The following is a 25,371-nucleotide window of genomic DNA, read 5'->3' on the forward strand; positions in this document are numbered from 1 at the left end:
TATAACACTGTTGTAAACATGATCGTCAGTGTATTTTCTTCACTGTAGCATCAGTGTCACGAGAAAATCCACAGGTTGTACGCACGCACATGGTGACGATGCAGCGACACAGGTACAAGCGAGATGCACAAATGTAAACAAGAAACAGACCGGACAGAGAGGCGGAAACAAAGAACAAAAACAAAAAGCAGAGAAGCAGGAGAGGTGATGGAGGGAGGGAGGGGAACCAAAATATGCCACGCCCACCACCTCCTCCTCCTCCAGAGCCGGACAATAAAGTTAATCCCTGGTGATCCTAAGTTTCCACCTGGCAGGGAAACTCAGCATGAACAAGCCAGCGAGACGCACTCACTGGGTGGGGCACTTTTTACGATCACTTTACAAATAAACCAGGATTAGACGAGGATGACTTAAACCAGGGTTTAGTCTTTCTCTACACAGTAACTCGCAGAATGTTTAGCGAAATGACTCGAGTTTCAGCGTGCGCGTTTGCGTGAGTGTGTGCGTGTGTGTTTATGGGCGGACGCTGTGCGTGTATGTGTGTGGGTGGTTTACGAGTTAAGTTACTGAAGGACTGGCTGGCACTTAAAGTTCACTTGAACTTATTAGTTCCATCTGTTTCGATAAAGGATCACAACACACAAATATGCACTTGGCTAACGACCTCCTTTCGTCTTGGCGGCTCCCGATACCACTCTCAGAGAATCCATCTCCCACAATGTCACATTCTCCACCAATCTCCCCACCATCTCTCCTCCCCTCCCATCCCACCACCTTCCACTACCAGCACTCCCCACTACCCTCCCTCCCCACCAGAATGTTTACAATTGCCCACCACACCCATCAGCGTGGTTGGGAGGCCGAAGGGAGAGAGGAAGATAGAACTGGGAACAGTGCTCATGGATAATAAAAAGGTTCAGAACGAGTCGGAAGGAATAGATAAATAGGTCTACGCAAGGAAAGGGGTAACAGGCCATTAAGAGGGAGGGGTAGCAGGCTAATAAGAGGGAAGGGGTAGTAGTAGTAGTAGGTCAATATAAGAGTAGGGGTAGTAGGCCTATAGGTGGAAATAGGTAGTAGTCCTATATGTGGGAAGGGGTAAGCCTACGAGAAAACACAATAGGCCTATATGGAGGGGTAAAAGGCAAACTCACATCCTCGCTCCCTTAACTCCTCTTCTGCGTATGATAATACAAGTGACTGAGGTCAACAAAGACATTTAAGTATTCTCTGGTAGTTTTACTTTTAGCAGGAACTGTTTAATGTAACTGTCTTGCTATATAATGCCACTTCTACTACGGTGCCAGTGTTATCATTGATGCCGGCCTCAGTTCAGCAATAGTTGCTCTTTTGGAATAATGTCTAACGGGTTACCTGAAAGACGAACGGAGGAGGAGATGGCCACAATCATCGGGAGAACGAGGGACCAGCAGAGACAAAATGGTGAAGAAGTGCCCTCGCTCCCCAGCGAAAGTTTACGTCCTAAGAGATCACAATTGTGCCCAAGATCAAATTTACGACGGGAAGGTGTCTGAGCACTAAGCTGCGGTTCAAGTTACACACATTCTTGCCCGAATTTCTGCATTCTTTACAGCGCCTTTTAGCACAGATGTCAAGGTGTTGTCTTCTCCGGAATTCGGCTGAGGATTTTGTGAGCTATGACGAGCGTGTGGAAGAGTTGCCGTCGATCATTGACTAGCTAATTTTCTGGCATTCCGCCTGGCTAGAGTCAATATTCTACTTATCGGCCGGGTTTAACAGTAACTCTGCCTGCATACATCTCACGGCAAAACAGGAAACGCCAAGAGCCTGCGTTGGCCGGACACAAGAGTGGCTCTTGCGTGATCACCCACACCAATTCTTAGTAGCTGATGGTGACACATTTGCTGTCCAAATCACTGGCGCTCTCAACAGCTGTGGCACCAGTAGAGTTTCTACCATTTTAAGGTAACTGTCACTCACACCTCTGCTATTAGGGCTTTACTGCCCCTCAGAGCACGCGCGGACACTTCCTTAAACAACATTCTCACATACCCCCTCTGGCAGACTTGGGCGTCTTCATGCGCAACATTGATGATGTCTGAGTACATATAAGCCAAGTCTTTAGGTAATAACCCTCATTCATCACGGTCCCACCTGACAGTATCAGTGGCACTTCCTGAACACACTAAATTTGAAGTGAATGAGAAAATGGTATATAAATTTGAGGCCTGGTCACAGACCGGCCCGCGGGGGCGTTGACCCCCGAAATCCTCTCCAGGTAATACCGACAGGTTGATACGTAAGATGTGCAACAATCAGTTATCTTTATTCCGAAAAGTTTCGCCTACACAGTAAGCTTCTTCAGTCGGGTATAGAGGAGTCTGCGGAAGTAGAGATGTGAAGACGATGTGATCAGTCCATTATCCTTGAAGACGTAGTTTTGAGGTGGTCAGTCCCTAAGGGTCTGATCGCCATCCAATGGATAGAGTGATGCGTACTGTGTTCAGTTCACCCACGGCTGGGCATGGGAATGCAGGATCGAATCCTGGCCAAGCTGCAGTTCTGTTAATGATTTCAAATCACTTGTCCCGTGATATATATATATATATATATATATATATATATATATATATATATATATATATATATATATATATATATATATATATATATATATATATATATATATATATATATAATACTGATACTGCTGATGGCCCGCTGCCCTACATATCCATCTGGAGTGAGAGACTTATCACAAACCGTCTTCGGGGGAATTTAGATGTTCAAAATCCATTCGGTAATTTTCAGTAATATCCTTATTAAATTAATTTAAATTTAACTTTCGAAATTACAGCAGCAGAAAATTCACAAACATTAAGTTAAAAACCTTTTTTTTTTTTTTTTTTTTTTGAGTTTAAAGTGTAGATTCAATCGAGGTGAGGCTAAGTGAGCACAAGCATCGTAATTCCTCATTAATTACGAGGAGACGCACTCTTGAGGGTAGAGTGAAGAACTCCAGCCACGGAGACCCCAGCATCAAATTTTAGGGAATGATCGTCTTTTTTTTTCGGTTTTACCACCGATGTTGCCATGATGTTGATCTGTGGGTATAATTCTTTATTGGTTTAAACAATGTCTTTCCCTTTTGTTTCTGATCTCTAAATGCCAAAGACATAACATTAAGGAAACACACACACACACACACACACAGTTCCTCCACCTGAATCATTATATTATTCGTGTGGAAGCGCTAAATCCGTGAGGGTCATATGATGAAAGGAGATAGCGTGATAATCAGGCTTGACCCAGCGAAAGAGAGCGTCTCACCACCAAGGAACTACACTGAGGAACCAATAATGCAACCCTTTTAGAAGAATTAAACATGAAACATCTGGGTATCTTTATCTGTAGACGTTTCCCCACTGAATGGCGAAACGTAAAGATATCCAAATGTTACACACACGTCTAATTCTTCATCTTCTCGGTATTATATACCATTTATATACCACTTGCAACTCTACTGACTCCTGCCACTATATATACTCGTTTCTTAGTTACCTCTGTATTATGACTGAAGAAACCACTTGCGGCGAAACGTTTCCTATCATAAATGTCCTAAACTGTACGTGTCTTTTTCCACACAAAACATAAATAACCCGCACATAGGAGAGAGGAGCTTATAACGACGTTTCGGTCAGACTTAAGCCATTTAAAAAGTGACTTGTAAATGGTCCAAGTCGAACGATACGTCGTCGTAAGTTCTTCTCTCTCCTATGTGCGGGTTATCTGTGTACTGGTGTAGCAGTTACAACACAACCTGCTGATATGAATAGGCAATAGTAGAGGCCAACATAAGAGAGGTCCAGGAGAGGACAGGTACTGTCCACACCACGACACACACACACACAGACAGTAAAACAAAAGGTGAGGACAAAATGGCAAGGGTGTTGGATCCAAAAATATAAGAGAAGCAGCCAGAGAGCGAGTGAGAGGTACATAATGTAAAAGTTGAGGCACTGTTGTTATATACATAAATATGTGTGTACTCACCTAGTTACAGGTGTGTGTGTGTGTGTGTGTGTGTGTGTGTGTGTGTGTGTGTGTGAGAGAGAGAGAGAGAGAGATAAAGGGTTAATTACCAGTAGTCTAAGGCCCTTGTCGACAGACACTTGGTCTGTTTCGCGTGTTTACATCGTTCAAGTGAGCGAAACGTTCTCTAATAAACCTTTGTTCTACCACGTCTCCCAGCCTGGCCCCGTGCAGGTCGGCGGGGGTAGAAAAACTTCCGACACAGGTCACAGGTAAATCCCAGATTGCATTACCCTACTTGCTGGCATGTTGCCCTCCAGCCAGATCAATAACCAAACGAATCACGGACGGATGGGGAGCTGGAACTCAACTCCCCCGCAATCACAGAAAGGTGACAAACACAAACACACACACACACACACACACACACACACACACGGTAAATGTCAAGACACGGTCAAGAAAACTTTCATTGCTAGGATGGGGAGCTGCCCGTTAAGCTGTCACTAGCAAAAACAGGCAGGGTTAAGACAGGTGGACTGACACACACAAACACACACACACACGCACACGCACACACACACACACACACACACACACACACACACACACACACACACACATACATTGATGTAGTGGTATCATGCAAGATTCCCATTCTTGCGGCCCAGGATTTTTTTTCTAGTAGCGGCCAGCGAAGAGGCGGGGCCAGGAGCTATGACTCGACCCCTGCAACCACAATTAGGTGAATTAGGTGAGTACGTACACACACACACACACACACGAGAAGCCAGATAACATATAAAGCTACACAACACAAATTTATAACACGAATGAAGAAGGAATAACAAGCTGGAAGATAAAAATGTAAGAGAGCATTTACCAAGAAGCTGACAAGCTTTCCTTGCTTACATTTCTGACGAAGCTTAAATATTATTTTTGTCATTGTTTTTATTATTGTTGTTATTCTTGATCTGAGGTACACAGATCTCATAAATTATTATTTATAAGTGTTAGAAAGAAGAGACAACTGGCTGACATACAACAACAGGTATGTAGCGTGCACAGTCAAGGTGTACAGTTTAAAAAGTAGTCTACAGAGAGGAACAATGTGCCAAGTGGAGTCATTGAAGCTAACATCCTGGGCAGCTCTAAAAATAGGTTGGGCAGGTATAAGTGAGAAGGGCTGGGTATGAGGAAAGACTTGTGTAGCATAGGCTGAGGGACTGATTACCTCAAACTCCTCTGATCGTCATTCTTCTCTGTATTTGACTGAGGAAGCCACTGGTTAGCGAAACGTTTCCATAGTAAAGATTGCCAAGTGTTGTGCAAGTGTCTATTTCATCAAGATCTCAGAAAGGCTATCTAACAGCCTTTCTGAGCCATATATCTACATAGTATCTTAGTACAGGGGAAGTCTCTTGCAACTCCTGTGGTAACAAGTGTTTAGCATGATTTACTTCCACTAGTGGGCCATGTTCAAATATGAGGCCACCTGCAGCTGCTACACCTCGTTTCTCTAATTAAGTAAGGTGTGGTCGCATACCTACGATTTAGGCTTGAGTGACTTACTACCGTCCCCTACTACTACAACTACTATCTCCAATGTTGGATTCGCTTCATTAGACTGAAGACGCCAGGTGTGCAGGCGAACCTTTCGGGAACAATGGTACGCAAGTGTTGTAAATATGTCATTCATCAGAGGCTGTATCAAGCGTTGGCACAGTGTCGTCACCTGACAAACAGAGAAGCTGTGCCCTCCGTGCTGGCACAGTGTCACCCGCTCAACTGATGAATGCCACAAATATAAACTAGGCACTAAATAAATCCAGCTTCACCGAGTACCACACACTTGTAAGCCTCACACGCACCTCCATCACTAACTGCTGTGGTGAAAAAAAAAAACATTCAACCACTTTAGGACATATTTCAGTCCTAGGACCTTGGTTACTCAAAATGAAAATAACTAAAAAATCAACTACTACAATAATTGCATTGTTTTTCCATTGTCATAAACGTTCCTACAAACTGAAAACAAAGTAATCTTCAACTGGAATATACCATGATAATTAAATCCTCCTTTTCCTTCTATGACGTGATATGCAACATAAAATTTATTACCCTGTGTTATGAGAAAATGACAAAGAGAAAATGCTTAATAAAGGTACAATTGCAAAATCTAAGATCATGTAAACCTGCGAGATGCGGACATGAACAGCCTAGTTAATCAGGTGGTCATCCGAAAAAAAGATTACGAGAGTAAAAACTTCCGATATCTTCAAGGGAGGTGAGGTTAAGTCAGATTCGTCAGGACACGGGACAACTGTTTCTTGGCGCGGGTCTTTGTCATATAATGACCCGCAGCTGGAGCTTTTGGTCATCTGACAGAGGCCTTCCGCTGGCTTACCGGCCCACCCTTTACCTTTGATATACCTTTGATGAGTTTCAAGAGTCTTACTACTCTCGGAGCCCGGTCATGGGCCAGGCTCTTCTAGTGCTAGCCTGGTCAACCAAGCTGTTGCTGCTGGTGGCCCGCTGCCCCACATATCCATCACAGCCTGGTTGATCTGGCACCTGGTGAAGATACTTGTCCAGTTTTCTCTTGAAGACTTCTACACTTGTTCCAGTCCAGTTTCTTATATTTTCTGGTAAGATGCTGAATACTCTGGGGCCACGGATATTGATACAGTGTTCCTTTATTGTACCCCTTTAAAAATTTTTTTATAATTCTAACCATTAGATATTCAAGGCAGGAGCCATGACGCAAGTGACAGTTTCTTCACCCAGAAAAATAGAACCAACTCTCTTCTTGGATCGAATCTGATTGCTATCATGCATGACGTATGGGTTTAGCACACCACCCACGACGAAGGAAATAGAGACATAAAAAGTGAGGCGAGATATATTCTGGTGTGTGGTGGACGTGGAGGAGGTGACAGCACGTCAAACCAATGCCCAACTTGTGGCGACTTTTCCTAATTACGTATCGCCAACAGAGCTTCACTTATCACACTAAGTTAGCCCCGTCTACTCGTGCCAATCAGGTGCACTTATCGTGCGCTCCACCGCCTGTTTACCAGACTACAGCTTCCTCTTGTACGTAGCTTAATAAGTAGCTTTACAACACCAATTTAAGTGTGTTTTATTAAGCCTCATCCCGTTCCTAACTCTCACGTTGGTGCTGTGATTTAACTCCCTCACGTTGGTACTGTGATCTATCCTTATCTCCCGTTGGTACTGTGATTAACTCCCTCACGATGGTATTGTGATCTAACTCTCCCCCACGTTGGTACTGTGATCTACCCCCCCCAACGTTGGTACCGTGATATAAATCCCCACCCCTATTTGATACACTAACATAACGTGCGTAATTCACTGAATTTCTATCCAGTCCCCTGTTAATTTACCGAATCTTTTAGCTTCTGACGAAGGCCTCAGACCTTATCTTCCTATCTCCTCTCAACCTCGTAGTTTATCTGCCTTCTTCGTCACCCCCTTTTGCGATTTTATTTGCAAACACGCACACACGTATTCACTTAAAGCAGTATACATAAGCGGGATGTATATTGCATGCGAAGAATGACAAGGCTCTCTGCGTTAACTATCACAACTTGCGTTGGTAATAACTTGCCAATGTTTAGGTCACAGTCAAAACATTTACCAGGATACACAGTCACATGTGCAGGGAATCAGGTTCCCGGAGACTCACCAGTCACCATCGCACATCACTCTCCAGGTGTGCAACTCGCCATGCAGTCACCAACACTCACCTGAAAAGACAGTAAAAAAAAAAAACATTATAAATAACGAAATGAAAATATTCATTGATTCAAACAAAACAATTTCCAAGTGTCGTGAAAACTTCTGCTTAATAAAAGTAACTTACTGGTTACTTGAAGCAAATTCCAGGCTGTTGGTGCTGGCTGCTGGCAGCTTAACTCGTAACTAGCACCTTATTTTCTATACCAGATTAACCATCCTGTGATGGATATGCGGGCCAGCGGGCAGCCAGCACCAACAGCCTGATCGAACCTGAGTGTCTTATTCCCCGGGCGCTCTGTACAGCCCTACACGTTTAGTGCTTCCCCCATGTGTGCTGACGTCAGCTTAGTATATTTAAATAAATTATATGTAACATTTATAACGAATGTTATAAAAATGTATTAACGTTAACACGCTATGTTAATGAAGGGCTTTTAATCTAAGGAAATGGAGCCATCTTCCCATTACTGGGATCAAAGCTGATTACCTATTTCGAACGCAATGTATGATCTCTACGGGTTTAGCGCTTCCCATGATAATAATGATAATTACAATCAACTATTGAATTAAAAATTCTGAACAACAAAATACAGACACAGACAGACAGACAGACGCACACACACACACACACACACACACACACACACACACACACACACACACACACACACACACACACACACACACAGACACAGACACAGACACACACACACACACACACACACACACACACACACAAGGTTTATCAACTATAAACCCGGGCAGATAAATACATCAATACCTAATTGTGTAAAGAGACACAATGGCAAGTGCTGGTTTCCGCTGCACCGCCCACACCACATTAAGCACCACCACAATATCACCACCGATACCACATCAAACACCACCACAATATCACCACCGATACCGCATCAAACACGAACACAATATCAAGGCCCACACTACATCAAGCACCACCACAATATCACCGCCTATATATATATATATATATATATATATATATATATATATATATATATATATATATATATATATTAATGTTGATGTAAAAATTTATAATTTTGCACCAAAAGGAACTTAGAAAACTACTACCACTCCGTCCAACAGTACCCTCCAAGATCGCAAGTTCTGCCTATTCGGCACGACATATATATATATATATATATATATATATATATATATATATATATATGTCGTGCCGAATAGGCAGAACTTGCGATCCAACGCTCATCTTGCCAAATAAGACAAGTGAAAATTTTTGTATGCAATAATTTCGCCAAAATCATTCTGAACCTAACGAAAAAAATATATTTCACTGTGTTTGATTAGTATTAGATTATTGTAAACAAATCTAAAATATATTTAGTTGGGTTAGGCTAAAATAAATTGCGCTTGTTATAATAAGGTTAGGTAAGTTTTCTAAGATTCTTTTGGTGCAAAATTATAAATTTTTACATTAACATTAATGAAAAAAATATATCTTTAAACGTATAAGAGAAAATTTCAGAAAGGAATTAATTTTAAATGAGTTCTTGCTAATTGACCAGTTTTACATATTCGGCACGACATATATATATATATATATATATATATATATATATATATATATATATATATATATATATATATATATATACTACCACTCCGTCCAACAGTACCCTCTTGGAAGTACCAGTACCCTCTTGGGAGCACCGCTGGGTCACCAGGCCATCGACACAGTCCTCAAGGACAAATTGAATGACCTGATGAGAATGGAGGAGAGAATAAGCAATCTTGATGCCCATGATGCTCTGTATCTCCTCACAAGGTGCCTTACTATTCCAAGACTCACTTACTTCCTGAGGTGTGCACCCTCTTTTGACAACCCAACACTCGACGAATATGATGCACACCTGAGGTCAACCCTTAAGAAGGCACTGAACCTGTCACTAGAGGATCAGCAATGGGATCAGGCAACCCTCCCAGTATGACTGGGAGGTATAGGGGTGCGCAAAGCAACGCATGTTGCTTTACCTGTTTTTCTGTCTTCATGTTTGGCTTCCAGTGCTTTAGTCAAGAAGATTGTTCCCGAACGCTTGAGAGACATGGTAGGAGCTCAAGACCCCAGGTTCACTGAAGCAGCGATTCGGTGGGACACCCTTACAGATTCCTCCAGTAGACCAGCTCCTCCCAAAGAACACAAACAGTCCCACTGGGACAAACCGATCATGAAAAAAATCGCCAACACAATGCTCTCCAACGCCTCAGGAAAGGACAAAGCTCGTCTCCTGGCAGTGAAGGCACCACACTCAGGAGATTTCCTGTTTGCTGTTCCCAATTCCTCCTTGGGCACTCGACTAGACCCACAGGCCATTCGGATTGGTGTTGCTCTTCGCCTAGCCGCCCCCATCCTCACCGAGCATAGGTGTATTTGCGGCAGGGCGACAGCTGATCAAATCGGACTTCATGGTTTCGTGTGTCACACAGCAGAAGGGAAGTATGCCAGGCATGAGGAGGTCAATGATATCATAAAGAGAAGCCTCGCCACAGCCCGTTGCGCAGCTCAACGGGAATCCCAAGTGCAGAGGTCTGACGGAAGTCTAAAGCGTCCTGATGGAGCCACTATGCTACCTTGGAAGGATGGAAAGCAGATTGTCTGGGACTACACATGTGCCGCCACATTGGCAGACACCTACTTGCCATACTCCGTAGTGGAAGGGGGTGGAGCTGCCAGCCACAGGGAGACTCAGAAGATCCGCAAATATGAAGACCTTCCCCCTTGCTATAACTTCATCCCAATAGGGTCAGAGACCCTTGGAGCATGGGGCAAGTGTGCTCTAAAGTTCCTAATAGAGCTGGGTGAAAAGCTCATCATAGAAACAAAAGACCACAGGGCGACCAGCTTCCTCTTCCAGAGACTCAGTGTTGCGATCCAGAGAGGAAATGCCTGCAGCATTCTGGGCACGCGGCCCACCGCCGGGGAGCTGGACGAAGTATTCGAGATGTAGCTCTGAGTTACCTATATTGTTTTACTTTGTATCGTAGTTTTGTGAATGTTCTGTAAATGTATTTTGTCTTTAAATAATATATATATATATATATATAATATATATATATATATATATATATATATATATATATATATATAATATAGGGGGTGGTAGGAGAAAATTCTCAAACAGCTTCAGGGAGAATATTGAGTTGTCCCTGAAGCAAGTTTATTCTTTTCTCTGAGGATGAGGGTCCCTATAACAGTTCTAGAGGTGGTACCTCCCTATATTATATATATATATATATATATATATATATATATATATATATATATATATATATATATACACATATATATACAAACACACACACACGAAGGTCAGGTGCCTACTCTACACACTGTCATAACTGACTACCTACCTGGAGGGTATTCCGGAGTTCAACGCCCCCGCGGCTTAGTCCTTGACCAGGCCTTCCGGTGGATCAGGGCATGATCAACCAGGTTGTTACTGCTGGCCGCACGTAGTCCAAAGTACGAACCACAGCCCGGCTGATCGGGTACTGATTTTAGGTATCTGTCCAGCCCCCTTCTTGAAGCAGCCAGGGGCCTACCGGTGAGTGATTCCAGCAATATTTCTGATATTTGCTGGCAGCAAGTTGAAGTCTAGGACCACTGATATTGATATGGGAGAAAGTGTAGAATAAACCAAGTGAAAAGCAGGGGTATCCTAAGTACAAGTAGAAAACGCTATGTCAACATTCTTGCTCCATGACTCTTCAACTTTCTCACGTAGAACATTTTACTGATACGAAGGTACAAGTCTTAAAGAGGAAAGTGAACCCCCACGTGCACTCCTGCAGGTTGTAAATAAATGGCTTAGAAAACCCACAAGTTGATGAGACACCTGTGCAACATTTGGGTTATCTTTATTCTGGAAACGTTTCGTTTCACCAGCCAGACTGAGGGACTGATTACCTCAAACTCCTCATCTTTAACCTTGCTCTGCAATGAACTGAATAAGCCACTGACTGGCGAAAGGTTTCCAGAATAAAGACATCCAAATTATGACCAAGTGTCTCATTTGTTAACTCCTGCAGGTGCCAAGATCAACTAGGTTATGCTTACTATGTAGAGCTACGAGCCGTGGGCTCAGGAAGTCAACATGTAAGTCTGGCCATAGGCCAGGCAACGAGTCTATGACTCTGAAAACCAGCGACAGGTCTGTCACCGGTGCAACCTCCTCGTTTGTACCACAACCCCCATCACTACAACCCCTCCCCCTCTCCATCAGCACCCCAACCACCCCACCTAAGCCACTTACAGACGAGTCAACAAACTAACGACTTATTAGTTAATTTCATGATTGCGGTTTACCATGAGACAAGGAACGTGTATATCCCACCTTATTAATGTTCGGGTGTGGTGGTTGCTGCCACTCCTGGCCAGACAGGGAGACGCAGCCAGCACGAGAGGAATGGAGAGGAGAGATGGGGAGAGAGACGGAGGAGGGTATAAAGAGGGAAGGATGGGGACGGTAGAGAGGAATGGGAAAAATAGAAGAGGAAATGGGAAAGATAGAGAGGAGATGTAGAAGGCAAGAGAAGGAAACAGAGGTGATGAGCAGGGAAATGAGTGAAAGACTGGTAATGAAACTATAGGAGGGAAATAGAAAGGAAGGGGATGGAGTTAAAGAAGTGGAAGAGATGGTGTAAGAGAGAGAGGTAATGGGAGAAGGAAAAAACAAGAGAGAAGAAAGAGGCGAAAAAAGGAAAAATTGGGCATGGTAGGGTGGTATGATGGTTGTTGGTGGGGGTGTTGTTGGTGGGGGTGTTGTTGGTGGGTTTGTTGTTGGTGGGGATGTTGTTGGTGGGGATGTTGTTGGTGGGGATGTTGTTGGTGGGGATGTTGTTGGTGGGGATGTTGTTGGTGGGGATGTTGTTGGTGGGGATGTTGTTGGTGGGGATGTTGTTGGTGGGGATGTTGTTGGTGGGTGTTGATGGTGGGGATGTTGTTGGTGGGGATGTTGTTGGTGGGGATGTTGTTGGTGGGGGTGTTGGTGGGGGTGTTGTTGGTGGGGGTGTTGTTGGTGGGGGTGTTGTTGGTGGGGGTGTTGTTGGTGGGGATGATGGTGGGGCTGGTGTTGGTGGGGATGATGATGGTGGGGATGTTGTTGGTGGGGATGTTGTTGGTGGGTATGTGGGTGGGGATGTTGTTGGTGGGGTTGTTGTTGGTGGGGGTGTTGTTGGTGGGGGTGTTGTTGGTGGGGGTGTAGTTGGTGGGGGTGTTGTTGGTGGGGGTGTTGTTGGTGGGGATGATGGGGGGGTGCTGGTGGAGTAGCTGTCACCGTGGTGATGTTCACCAAGAATTATTGCACACGTTTGAGTGGTAGTGGGGGAGCACCGGGATATTTTGGTCCCTTGTCTTAATGCTCACACCTGTCCCACCACGCTGAGATGTCACCACACCTCTCACTCACTCACTCACCCTTACTCTCTCCCCTCCCGACACTCGCTCTCAAACACACACACACACACACACACACACACACACACACACACACACACACACACACTCTCTCTCTCTCCTTCAATCTTTATCACACTTCAGAAAATGTAACGCAAAAATGGAAACGAAAACATTAGCAGTGACCTCAGTAACAATATTTGCTAAGCTAGCACTCTCTCTCTCTCTCTCTCTCTCTCTCTCTCTCTCTCTCTCTCTCTCTCTCTCTCTCTCTCTCTCTCTCTCTCTCTCTCTCTCTCCCTCTCTCTCTCTCCCTTCTTTCACATCTCTCCACTTTTTAATGAACGACATGCTGGTTCACTGTAATTTCCGCCTGCTATGAAATATGGACCATTAAAGAGAGTGAAATGCATAAGAATGACAAACTATGAATTAAAGAGAACGTCGGCAGCAGTAACAGCAACACCACAAGTGGCAACAGCAGGAGCAACAACAGGAGCAACAGCAGAAGCAACAGCAGGAGCAACAGCAGGAGCAACAACAGAAACAACAGCAGGAGCAACAATAACAGGGAAAACAGAAGCAACAGCAGGAGCAACAACAGAAGCAACAGCAGGAGCAGCAACAGAAGCAACAGCCGGAGCAACAACAGGAGCAACAGCAGGAGCAACAGCAGGAGCAATAACAGAAGCAACAGCAGGAGCAACAACAGAAGCAACAGCAGGAGCAGCAACAGAAGCAACAGCAGGAGCAGCAACAGAAGCAACAGTCGGAGCAACAACAGGAGCAACAGCAGAACAGCAGAAGCAACAGCAGGAACAACAGCAGGAGCAACAGCAGGAGCAACAATAACAGGGCAATAACAGAAGCAACAGCAGGGGCAACAACAGAAGCAACAGCAACAACAAAAGCAGGAGCAACAAAAAGAGCAGGATCAACAGTAACAATAGTAGGAGCAACAGCAGCGACAGCGACGCTTCCCATGCTATCACCACGACAACCTACCACCACCACCCCTACCATCACTACGACAACCTACCACCACCACCCCTACCATCACTACGACAACCTACCACCACCACCCCTACCATCGCTACGACAACCTACCACCACCACCCCTACCATCACTACGACAACCTACCACCACCACCCCTACCATCACTACGACAACCTACCACCACCACCCCTACCATCACCACGACAATCAACCACCACCACCCCTGCCATCACCACGACAACCTACCACCATCACCCCTACCATCACCACGACAACCTTCCACCACCACCCCTACCATCACCACAACCTACCACCACCACCCCTACCGTCACAACGACCATCTACCACCACCCACCCTCTTTCTACCACCACCACCACCACCACCGTCACCAGGCCACCACAAGGTGCAGCTGACGAAGAATTCATCAATGTCACTGATGCACTTCCGCAAGCTGGCAAGAATCTAGTTTAAAGTTCACAACTGTACTTTAATCGGTCGCTGGGTGACTTGCACCCGTGCCTGTCACCCGTGCCTGTCACCCGTGCCTGTCACCCGTTACCCGCACCTGTCACCCGCGCCTGTCACCCGTTACCCGCACCTGTCACCCGTGCCTGTCACGCGCGCCTGTTACCCGTACCTGTCACCCGTTACCCCCACCTGTCACCCGTGCCTGTCACCCGCGCCTGTTACCCGTTACCCGCACCTGTCACCCGCGCCTGTCACCCGTGCCTGTCACCCGTTACCCGCACCTGTCACCCGTGCCTGTCACCCGTGCCTGTCACCCGCGCCTGTTACCCGTTACCCGCACCTGTCACCCGCACCTGTCACCCGTGCCTGTCACCCGCGCCTGTCACCCGTTACCCGCACCTGTCACCCGTGCCTGTCACCCGTTACCCGCACCTGTCACCCGTGCCTGTTACCCGTACCTGTCACCCGTGGGTAGCAGGAGGGATAGCAGAGGAAAAGAAATGAGGGATAGGAAAGCGAAGCAGGAGAGAGAGAGAAGGACAAGGAGAAGGGAAAAGAGGAGAGTTGAGACACAATAAAATACGTATCAACACGAGTTTAATCTTTCATTCAAGACATCATATACAGCAGCGGCAGCCGTAGAACTTGAGAACAAAGGAAGTTCTCATCCTTTGAGGGGTAACACTGATACTAATAAGGGCCGCTTAATCAAGGAACTGAATCTACCCGTATGATTCCTATGGGTTAAAAGCTTCACAGGGAATAGAACAGTACTGTGCACCATACAACTATACTGCCAATACAATACTTTCATATATCGTTCCTGTATTTGAATTAATCCGGTTGGAATGTACTATTCCCGAGTACATTCTGCTGGAAATTTATATATACCATCTTATTTATACCACCTTTATGCTTATCTTTCACTTGTCTTCTTCAATCATTCTTCACTCGTTCTTCACCTCTCACGAGTGCAATTTAGGTGATGTTTATCGAAACAATAATAACTACGACTACTACTAATTATATTAATTGCAATAATAACCTATCGCACAGACAAGCGTTTATAAGTGAGAAATAATGAACGAGTCACTACTTATAAAGTAAGAGCCGCTAGATTACCTTAGGTCAGTGTGGTTAGCCTGCTTGACTGCTGCCCTAGCTTCATGGATTCTCACTACAAACTATTTTAACTTAACGATAATTACTGGAGATTAATGGAGCCGGTGACACCGAGGTATATAAAACCTGGTTGCGAGACTCTTGAGTGGCACAGTGAAGGCCTCGGTCAGATGACGAAAAGCTCCAGCTGCGGGTCATTATATGACTTAAGACCCGCGTCAGGAAACACTTATCCTTTTTCCTCACAAACGTTATACCTACCTACCTAGCCTTGAGTGGCACCAGAGCCATATTCTCTTACTTTCATACCCAACAGTGGCACTGAGAAAAGCTACCTGAAGGGTAGCTAAATACTATTTCGGGGTCACCTCTCCCGTGGCCCGGTCCCAGACCAAGCCGATAGATAGAGGCGTCAACCAGGATGTTGATGCTAGCTGAACGTACTGTAACGCAGGCAACACCACCTGGCTGATCATTAACTTATTTGACCTGAACACAGCAAGGAGTCTACTGGTAATATCCTTATGTAGGGACGGTGTTGAAAACTCTTGGTCCCTTTACACTTATTAAGCTATCTCTTAGTGTAGTCACTACACTCCCACTTTTCCTTGGAGATACTTTGCAGTTTGCAAAACCTCTGGTAAACAATGAGAATAATTTCAGTGTGCAGATCTGGGATCAGTCCCTCTAAAAAAAATTTCAGAAATTATGATGAATCTTTCTTTCCTACGTTCCGTGGAGTACAGGTCGAGAGTGACATGTACTCCCCCGAATGCTGCACTCTAATCTGTTACTAGCTTCCTTATCAAATATAACACACCTTAAAGAAAGCTGGTTAGTGTTACGACTTCGTAACTTAAATAAAATGTTCGTGGCTCCTAAAGGCTGCTGGTGGCCTGGTGGTTAACGCTCTCGCTTCACACGGTGAGGGCCTGGGTTCGATTCCCAGCCAGAGTAGAAACATTGGACGTGTTTCTTTCAACCTGTTGTCTATGTTCCCCATCAGTAAAATGGGTACCTGGGTGTTAGTCGACTGGTGTGGGTCGCATCCTGGGACACTGACCTAAGGAGGCCTGGTCACAGACCGGGCCGCGGGGGCGTTGACCCTCGGAACTCTCTCCAGGTAAACTCCAGGTAAACACTGCTGTCTAGGGGCTATAAAATTCCTCTGAAAAACACAGCAAACCTTGGGCCAGCATGTACTCATATATTAAACAATATTAATTATTATTTGGAAGGACAAAAACCCCCTATATAAAAATATATCTATATTAACAGTAATTTATATACAACTTATAACTACTACAAAAAACCACCACACTCCAGTTCACTAGCACACTGCTACTAATAAGTTAAAATAAATGAACATTTATGAACAGGGAGGCTCCATGACACCCCCCCTTTCTGCAGGCTACTTAGCCTACAGTGGAAACGTTACTCTCCTAAACACAGGCCCCTGCATGAGAGCACTTCAACACAAACACCTCTGGTATATACTAGAAAACTTACCAAAATTACCTACTCAAACATGATGACTTTACCCTCGTCACCACCCGATTTGTACTAACTAAACACACCTCTCATCTGCTCCTGTCCTGGCCACTGCCTGACTGACAGGAATAAAACGCGTTCGCTTTCAGGGAATAATACACGTCCACTTTCAGTATACTACACGGAAAATGACATTATATATGGAGCATTATTTTATATAAATATTCTTTTCAGTACTCCGTAACAGTTAGTAATAAAGTTCGCTTCATGAAATGGTCCTGGTCAAGCATGGGGTCTTGATAGTCCCTTTCATGCATAGGTAACTGGAGCTCTCTCCTAGAACAGAATGATCCTGGAAGCCCTCATGCTTGAGTTTCATGAGCTCTCCCTGTAGGACTCTCGTGAGCTCTCCCAGGCACGACACTCGTGAGCTCCATCATGGGTAGTCAGCCAACCAGTAGGCCTGACAGGGGTAAGGGTGGTGGTGTTCAGTGCACTAGGGCGGGCCTCGACCCATTATCAAAATGCACCGCGCTACAGTTCGTAGTAATGAAGACCAATTAAACTATTAGAGTTTATGGGTCGCGATAGATCAGGGTAAAAATTGCTCGGTGCTGAAGCTGCCGTAATAAAATATATGTTTTCCATTTAATCTTGGCAGTCCAATGTGCAGTAATTATAGAGGTTAGAGGCGGGTAAAAGTCCTGTGTGTTGTTTAGGTATTACCACGCCATTATCATCTCTCCAAACATTAACAAGTACGACATTTAGAGACAATGCTAGTGACAAAAGTTTACTAAATCTACAGAAAAACGAAGACGTGTATGGCTACTCAACATCAGTTAAAATATTTTGGGAAGATCCCCGTGACTGGTTTTGAGGATTTTACTCCCGTGGCCACACTTGAGGCCAGATCTGTGGCCACACATCTCTACATACTACTTTAGCAGCCAAGCTGTTGCTACCGCTAATTTATGACCCTTACTGGATCACCGCCTCTCCATGCTTACAGCCAGTAGGCCCAGAGAGCCATCACAACCTTGTTGAGCCTGACGTTTTCTGGAACTGATTTCCTCTCTGACCCACACCTTGCCACTTCAACAATTAGTCGCATCCTGTCATGTCACCATCTACCAGCACACACTGTCACGTCAACACAAACCAGCAGAAACACCGTAAGGTCAACACCTAGTAACACACACTGTCACGTCACAATCAGCCACACACTGTCATGTCAACAGTCAGCCACACACTCTCAACAGACAGCCACACGCGTTAACAGTCAGCCACACACTCACGTCAACAGTCAGCCACACACTGTCACGGCAACAATCAGCCACACGCTGTCATGTCAAGTCAGCCACACACTGACATGCCAACAGTCAGCCACACACTGTCATGTCAACAGTCAGCCACATACTGTCATGTCAACAGTCATCCACACACTGTCATGTCAACAGTCATCCACACACTATCATGTCAACAATCAGCCCCACACTCACATCAACAGTCAGCCACACACTGTCATGTCAACAGTCAGCCACACGCTGTCATGTCAACAGGCAGCCACACACTTGTCATGTCAACAGTCAGCCACACACTTGTCATGTCAACAGTCAGCCACACACTGTCATGTCAACAGTCAGCCACACACTGTCATGTCAACAGTCAGCCACACACTGTCATGTCAACAGGCAGCCACACACTTGTCATGTCAACAGTCAGCCACACACTGTCATGTCAACAGTCAGCCACACACTGTCATGTCAACAGGCAGCCACACACTGTCATGTCAACAGTCAGCCACACACTGTCATGTCAACAGTCAGCCACACACTTGTCATGTCAACAGTCAGCCACACACTGTCATGTCAACAGTCAGCCACACACTTGTCATGTCAACAGTCAGCCACACACTTGTCATGTCAACAGTCAGCCACACACTGTCATGTCAACAGTCAGCCACACACTTGTCATGTCAACAGTCAGCCACACACTGTCATGTCAACAGTCAGCCACACACTTGTCATGTCAACAGTCAGCCACACACTTGTCATGTCAACAGTCAGCCACACACTGTCATGTCAACAGTCAGCCACACACTGTCATGTCAACAGCCACACTTGTCATGTCAACAGTCAGCCACACACTTGTCATGTCAACAGTCAGCCACACACTGTCATGTCAACAGTCAGCCACACACTGTCATGTCAACAGTCAGCCACACACTGTCATGTCAACAGTCAGCCACACACTGTCATGTCAACAGTCAGCCACACACTGTCATGTCAACAGTCAGCCACACACTGTCATGTCAACAGGCAGCCACACACTGTCATGTCAACAGTCAGCCACACACTGTCATGTCAACAGTCAGCCACACACTTGTCATGTCAACAGTCAGCCACACACTGTCATGTCAACAGTCAGCCACACACTTGTCATGTCAACAGTCAGCCACACACTTGTCATGTCAACAGTCAGCCACACACTGTCATGTCAACAGTCAGCCACACACTTGTCATGTCAACAGTCAGCCACACACTGTCATGTCAACAGTCAGCCACACACTGTCATGTCAACAGCCACACTTGTCATGTCAACAGTCAGCCACACACTTGTCATGTCAACAGTCAGCCACACACTGTCATGTCAACAGTCAGCCACACACTGTCATGTCAACAGTCAGCCACACACTTGTCATGTCAACAGGTAACACTTGCAAGAGTTCTCACAACAATGTTGCATTAAGTGCGACATCTCATTACCTGAGGAACAAAGCAACAATTTTAGCCTCGAAAAAGTTGCATGAAATTGCAGTGTCAGTGCAAAACACCGAGTGTCAGCCTTCTGTCAGTCAGCAGGTGCTGGAGAACACACCATCTGTGAGTGTCAGCCGTCAGTCAATAGGTGCTGGAGAACACACCATCTGTGTCAGCCGTCAGTCAGTCAGCAGGTGCTGGAGAACACACCATCTGTGTCAGCCGTCAGTCAGTCAGCAGGTGCTGAAGAACAAACCATCTGTGAGTGTCAGCCGTCAGTCAATAGGTGCTGGAGAACACACCATCTGTGTCAGCCGTCAGTCAGTCAGCAGGTGCTGGAGAACACACCATCTGTGTCAGCCGTCAGCAGGTGCTGGAGAACACACCATCTGAGTGTCAGCCATCGGTCAGCAGTTCTATAAATGATGAAGACTCGATCCACAGTCCTTTAAATAGCGATATACAGTCACACTACCTATTGTTGTTATACCGTCACCATGGTTACATCTTGGACCATCACCACTACGTCAGCAGCATCCACGCTGTTTTTTAATTAACAATGATATATTGTAATGGTGAAAGGGGGGAGAGGGAGAGAGGGGGAGATAGAAGGGGAGGGGAGGGGAGGGTTGCACAATAGGGGCGGCAGGAGGAGGCAGCAGTAATCAGAGAAGCCATCGTTTCTCTCGTCATCTGCTATGATTCACGCAGACACTAACTGCTCCCTGATAAATGGTAACAACCAATTAGAATAAATGAAATGAGATGATTAAGAACTGTCACTTCAACGTTTCGCTCTCAGGGAAATGATTTTGATGAAATATTAGCGAATGTAATCGATTAATAACAACAGCAGGAGCAGCAGAGCGACACCAGGACGAGCAGAGGCGGGAGGAACGGTGGAACAGGCGGGAGGAACGGTGGAACAGGCGGGGAACGGTGGAACAGGCGGGAGGAACGGTGGAACAGGCGGGGGTAGCGGTAGAACAGGCGGGAGGAACGGTGGAACAGGCAGCAGGAACGGTGGAACAGGCGGGGGAACGGTGAAACAGGCGGGAGGAACGGTAGAACAGGCGGAAGGAACGGTGGAACAGGCGGGAGGTACGGTGGAACAGGCGGGAGGAACGGTGGAACAGGCGGGGGTAACGGTGGAACAGGCAGGAGGAACGGTGGAACAGGCGGCAGGAACGGTGGAACAGGCGGAAGGAACGGGGGAATGGGCAGGGGGAAAGGTAGAACAGGCGGGAGGAACGGTGGAACAGGCGGGGAGAACGGTGGAACAAGCGGGGGAACGGTGGAACAGGCGGGGAGAACGGTGGAAAAGGCGGGGGGGACCGGTGGAACAGGCAGGGAGAACGGTGGAACAAGCGGGGGGAACGGTGGAACAGGCGGGGAGAACGGTGGAACTAGCGGGGGGAACATAGAAGACAAGTAAGGAACATGCACAGAGCACACGAGGGAGGGAGAGAGAGAGAGAGAGAGAGAGAGAGAGAGAGAGAGAGAGAGAGAGAGAGAGAGAGAGAGAGAGAGAGAGAGAGAGAGAGAACAGGCAGAAAGAAAAAGAAACCAAACTTTGCAATTAACAAAAAAAAATATATGCACATATCCTCTAGGTAGAAATCACCTATAATTTCGTATCCACGTTGTCAAAAAAAAAATGTATATTTAAAAAAAAAAAGTAATAAAAAACACTAGTCCGGAATATTTTTTGAGTGATGTAAATACAAACACGTGAGCATATGTAAAAGCGATAAAGAGTAGAGTGCACACCAAAACATGATGGGGATGATAAACCAGCCAATATTTGAGCACCAATTTTGACCAATGGCAACATTACAGCACACTCTGAACTCGGCAAACGATATAATAGTTCCACTGTAGTTGTTGAGGCTAATGTTGCGTACAGTGTGGCTCGTGCTGTGCGTGTGGTGGGGGGGAGGGTATGAGGAGCCTTCAGAGAGCCTTACCGTGTTCAAGGAGGCTACGAGAAGTCTTCAGAGCCTTTAAGAGATCTACTTTTTTCAAGGCTACGAGAAGCCTTCAGAGATCTACTTTTTTCAAGGCTACGAGAAGCCTTCAGAGCCTTTAAGAGATCTACTTTTTTCAAGGCTACGAGAAGCCTTCAAGGCTACATTGAACCTTCGTGGAGGCTATGAACCTTCAGAAAGCCTTTAAGGAATCTACAGTTTTCGAGAAGCCTCCACTGAGGCTAAGCGAAGCCTCCCTAGAGGCTACGAGGAACCTTCAACAAGGTTACAAGCTTTCACCCCTTTAGGGGGTAAAGGACTTTTAAATCAAGGAATCAAACCTTCCCTCCCTACCTCACACCAGACCTGATTCTTCCCAACCTTTATTTTCCCAAAGAACTGTGTGACCTCTCACGGATTTTACAATTCCCCGTGAATAATAATAATAATAATAATAATAATAATAATAATAATAATAATAATAATAATAATAGAATTCCAAGACGAGGATCAAGAGCTCTTTTTACCAATGAAAACAGAGAAGAAGACCACTGTCAGTTGATAACACACACTTGGAGAGTGTAAAATAGTGGGCGGAACAATGTAAGTGGGGTGTCGCCAAGACGAACTGCCACTTACCGCCAGTTCATCATGTAACAAGACGATCAGTGGCGCTAGTGGTGCTGGCTCAGTGCTTCTGCTCCCTCAGGCTGTAGACACTTATGATGCTCCTCTCTGCTACCACAACTACCAGGTGCTTTTGTGGTCTGCCACCACCACCACCTGCTGGCGTGGTCTGTCACCCGCCACTACCTGCTGGCGTGGTCTGCCACCCCCACCACCTGCTGGTGTGGTCTGCCACCCTCCACCACCTGGTGTGGTCTGCCTCCCCCACCACCTGCTGGCGTGGTCTGCCACCCTTCACCACCTGCTGGCGTGGTCTGCCACCCTTCACCACCTGGTGTGGTCTGCCTCCCCCACCATCTATTGGCGCGTTCTGCGACCTTCGGCATTGAATATTTTGAAATTGCTCTGTGTCGAGTTTTATCCTCACTTATAAAAGCTCTACACAGAGCTTTGCCTGCAACGCGTTTCTTTTATATCGAATATTAGTATACCACCCCCTCTGCACCCGCACCTACCTCTGCGTCCACAGGGAGGCTCGTCCATCGTGCGACGTCCTACGGTAACGATACCTGGAGGGTGTTCTGGGGGTCAACGCCCCCTCGATGAAATGTATCAACGGGTAGACTTATCATTTATCACTCTTTCCCTTAATTATCGGAGGTTCTCTTTCCATTATTTAGTGGACGGTGCGAGCGGTCAAGTCATCCATCACCTGTCACATTTGCTTCAGTCTGGTCGCTATGGCGGTGATCACCTCAACACTACCTCCTGCCCCTTTACTCTCACACACACATGTATCCTCAGGCAGGCAATCTTCCTGCTTAGAAGAATGGCAGTTTAGCTACCTTTCTGCTTGCTTGCCTCCCTGTCTGCCTGCCAGTCTACATCCTTCCACACACTTTACAGTCTCAACCTCTTAAAGTATGTCCCTACTTAACAAAAAAAGCAGCCTCGTAACAAATACCGGTATAATAAACACGAGAACAACATAAATGTACATATCATATTCCTCAGTGTTGTGTACAATACCTTCGCTTGGACCAGTGTTAAACAGCGTAAATAAGTTGTACTTGGGTATCAAGTGCTTTCTAGGAATGGTTCCTTGAAGGATGCTGCTGAAGGACTCTGGGAACAGCCCTCCCTCTTTCTCAAATATGATTATCTCCCATTCCCCATTCTGTGACCTCCTACGGGTCACCCTCTTCTCTCCAACCGGGATAGGCATCCCAAGTAACGTCAACTCCAGCCGTGCTGGAAGAAAACCTCTCGAGGCTGTACGCAGCACCGTATGACCCATGTGGGTTTAGTGCTTAGTTTTAATTATAAAAAATAATAATGGAGGCTGCCTCAGCTGGCGAAACTTTAACCCAATACCTGACAATATTCTCATCACCGTTCTCAAGTTTCCCAGCTACACCATGTGACTCATCCTGTGTGATGGAATATGACAGGGAAATATCCAGTTTTTGTTTTCACTATGTAACTTTTGATGTATACAATTTTTGATATTTACAAAAAAATCTTCTAAACTGGATCTTTCTCTCACTTTACCTCGCTCTCCCCCCTCACTATTTTTTTTCTAGTCTCCCTTCACACTCTCACCCCCTTCACACACTCCTTTCCTTTCCTCTCACATTCTTCCCTCCATCTGTCTTCCACTTACCATTTCCTCTCTCACTCTTGACTCCACCGTCTGTCACTCACTCTCACTCCTCACACGAAGTACCCTACCTCACACACTCTCTTGCCTCCCATCCCTCACACACTCTTCCCTCCACTCCCACACACACTCTTCCCTCCACTCCCACACACACTCTTCCCTCCATTCCCACACACACTCTTCCCTCCACTCCCACACACACTCTTTCCTCCACTCCCTCACACTTGCCTCCCATCCCTCACACACTCATGCCTCCACTCCCTCACACACTCTTGCCTCCACTCCCTCACACACTCTTGCCTCCACTCCCTCACACACTCATGCCTCCACTCCGTCACACACTCTTGCCTCCACTCCCTCACACACTCTTGCCTCCACTCCCACACACACTCTTGCCTCCACTCCCCCACACACTCTTGCCTCCACTCCCTCACACACTCATGCCTCCACTCCGTCACACACTCTTGCCTCCACTCCCTCACACACTCTTGCCTCCACTCCCCCACACACTCTTGCCTCCACTCCCTCACACACTCTTGCCTCCACTCCCTCACACACTCATGCCTCCACTCCGTCATACACTCTTGCCTCCACTCCCTCACACACTCTTGCCTCCACTCCCCCACACACTCTTGCCTCCACTCCCACACACACTCTTGCCTCCACTCCCACACACACTCTTGCCTCCACTTCCCCACACACTCTTGCCTCCACTCCCTCACACACTCTTGCCTCCACTCCCCCACACACTCTTGCCTCCACTCCCACACACACTCTTGCCTCCACTCCCACACTCTTGCCTCCACTCCCACACACACTCTTGCCTCCACTCCCTCACACACTCTTGCCTCCACTCCCACACTCTTGCCTCCACTCCCACACACACTCTTGCCTCCACTCCCTCACACACTCTTGCCTCCACTCCCTCACACACTCTTGCCTCCACTCCCACACACACTCTTGCCTCCACTCCCACACACTCTTGCCTCCACTCCCACACACACTCTTGCCTCCACTCCCACACACACTCTTGCCTCCACTCCCTCACACACTCTTGCCTCCACTC

The 25,371-nt window shown here is 46.3% G+C and overlaps 1 protein-coding gene across 2 annotated transcripts in view; it reads right to left on the reverse strand.

Moving 5' to 3' along the window:
• LOC128700151 (protein tiptop) overlaps nucleotides 1-22,901 on the reverse strand; it is a 236,825-nt gene extending 213,924 nt beyond the window's left edge. The window contains exons 1-2 of one of the 2 annotated variants that reach the window (XM_070100666.1): nucleotides 22,658-22,901; nucleotides 7,724-7,784 (exon numbers count right to left, since the gene is read on the reverse strand). In XM_070100666.1, coding sequence (XP_069956767.1) covers nucleotides 7,724-7,733 — 10 coding nt within the window. In that variant the 5' untranslated portion in view covers nucleotides 7,734-7,784; nucleotides 22,658-22,901. The remainder of the gene's footprint in view (nucleotides 1-7,723; nucleotides 7,785-22,657) is intronic. The other variant, XM_053793126.2, reaches the window with a different exon arrangement.
• Nucleotides 22,902-25,371: the final 2,470 nt, after the last annotated feature.

This window comes from Cherax quadricarinatus, chromosome 74, assembly GCF_038502225.1.
Source record: "Cherax quadricarinatus isolate ZL_2023a chromosome 74, ASM3850222v1, whole genome shotgun sequence".
Taxonomy (NCBI): Eukaryota; Metazoa; Arthropoda; class Malacostraca; order Decapoda; family Parastacidae; genus Cherax; species Cherax quadricarinatus.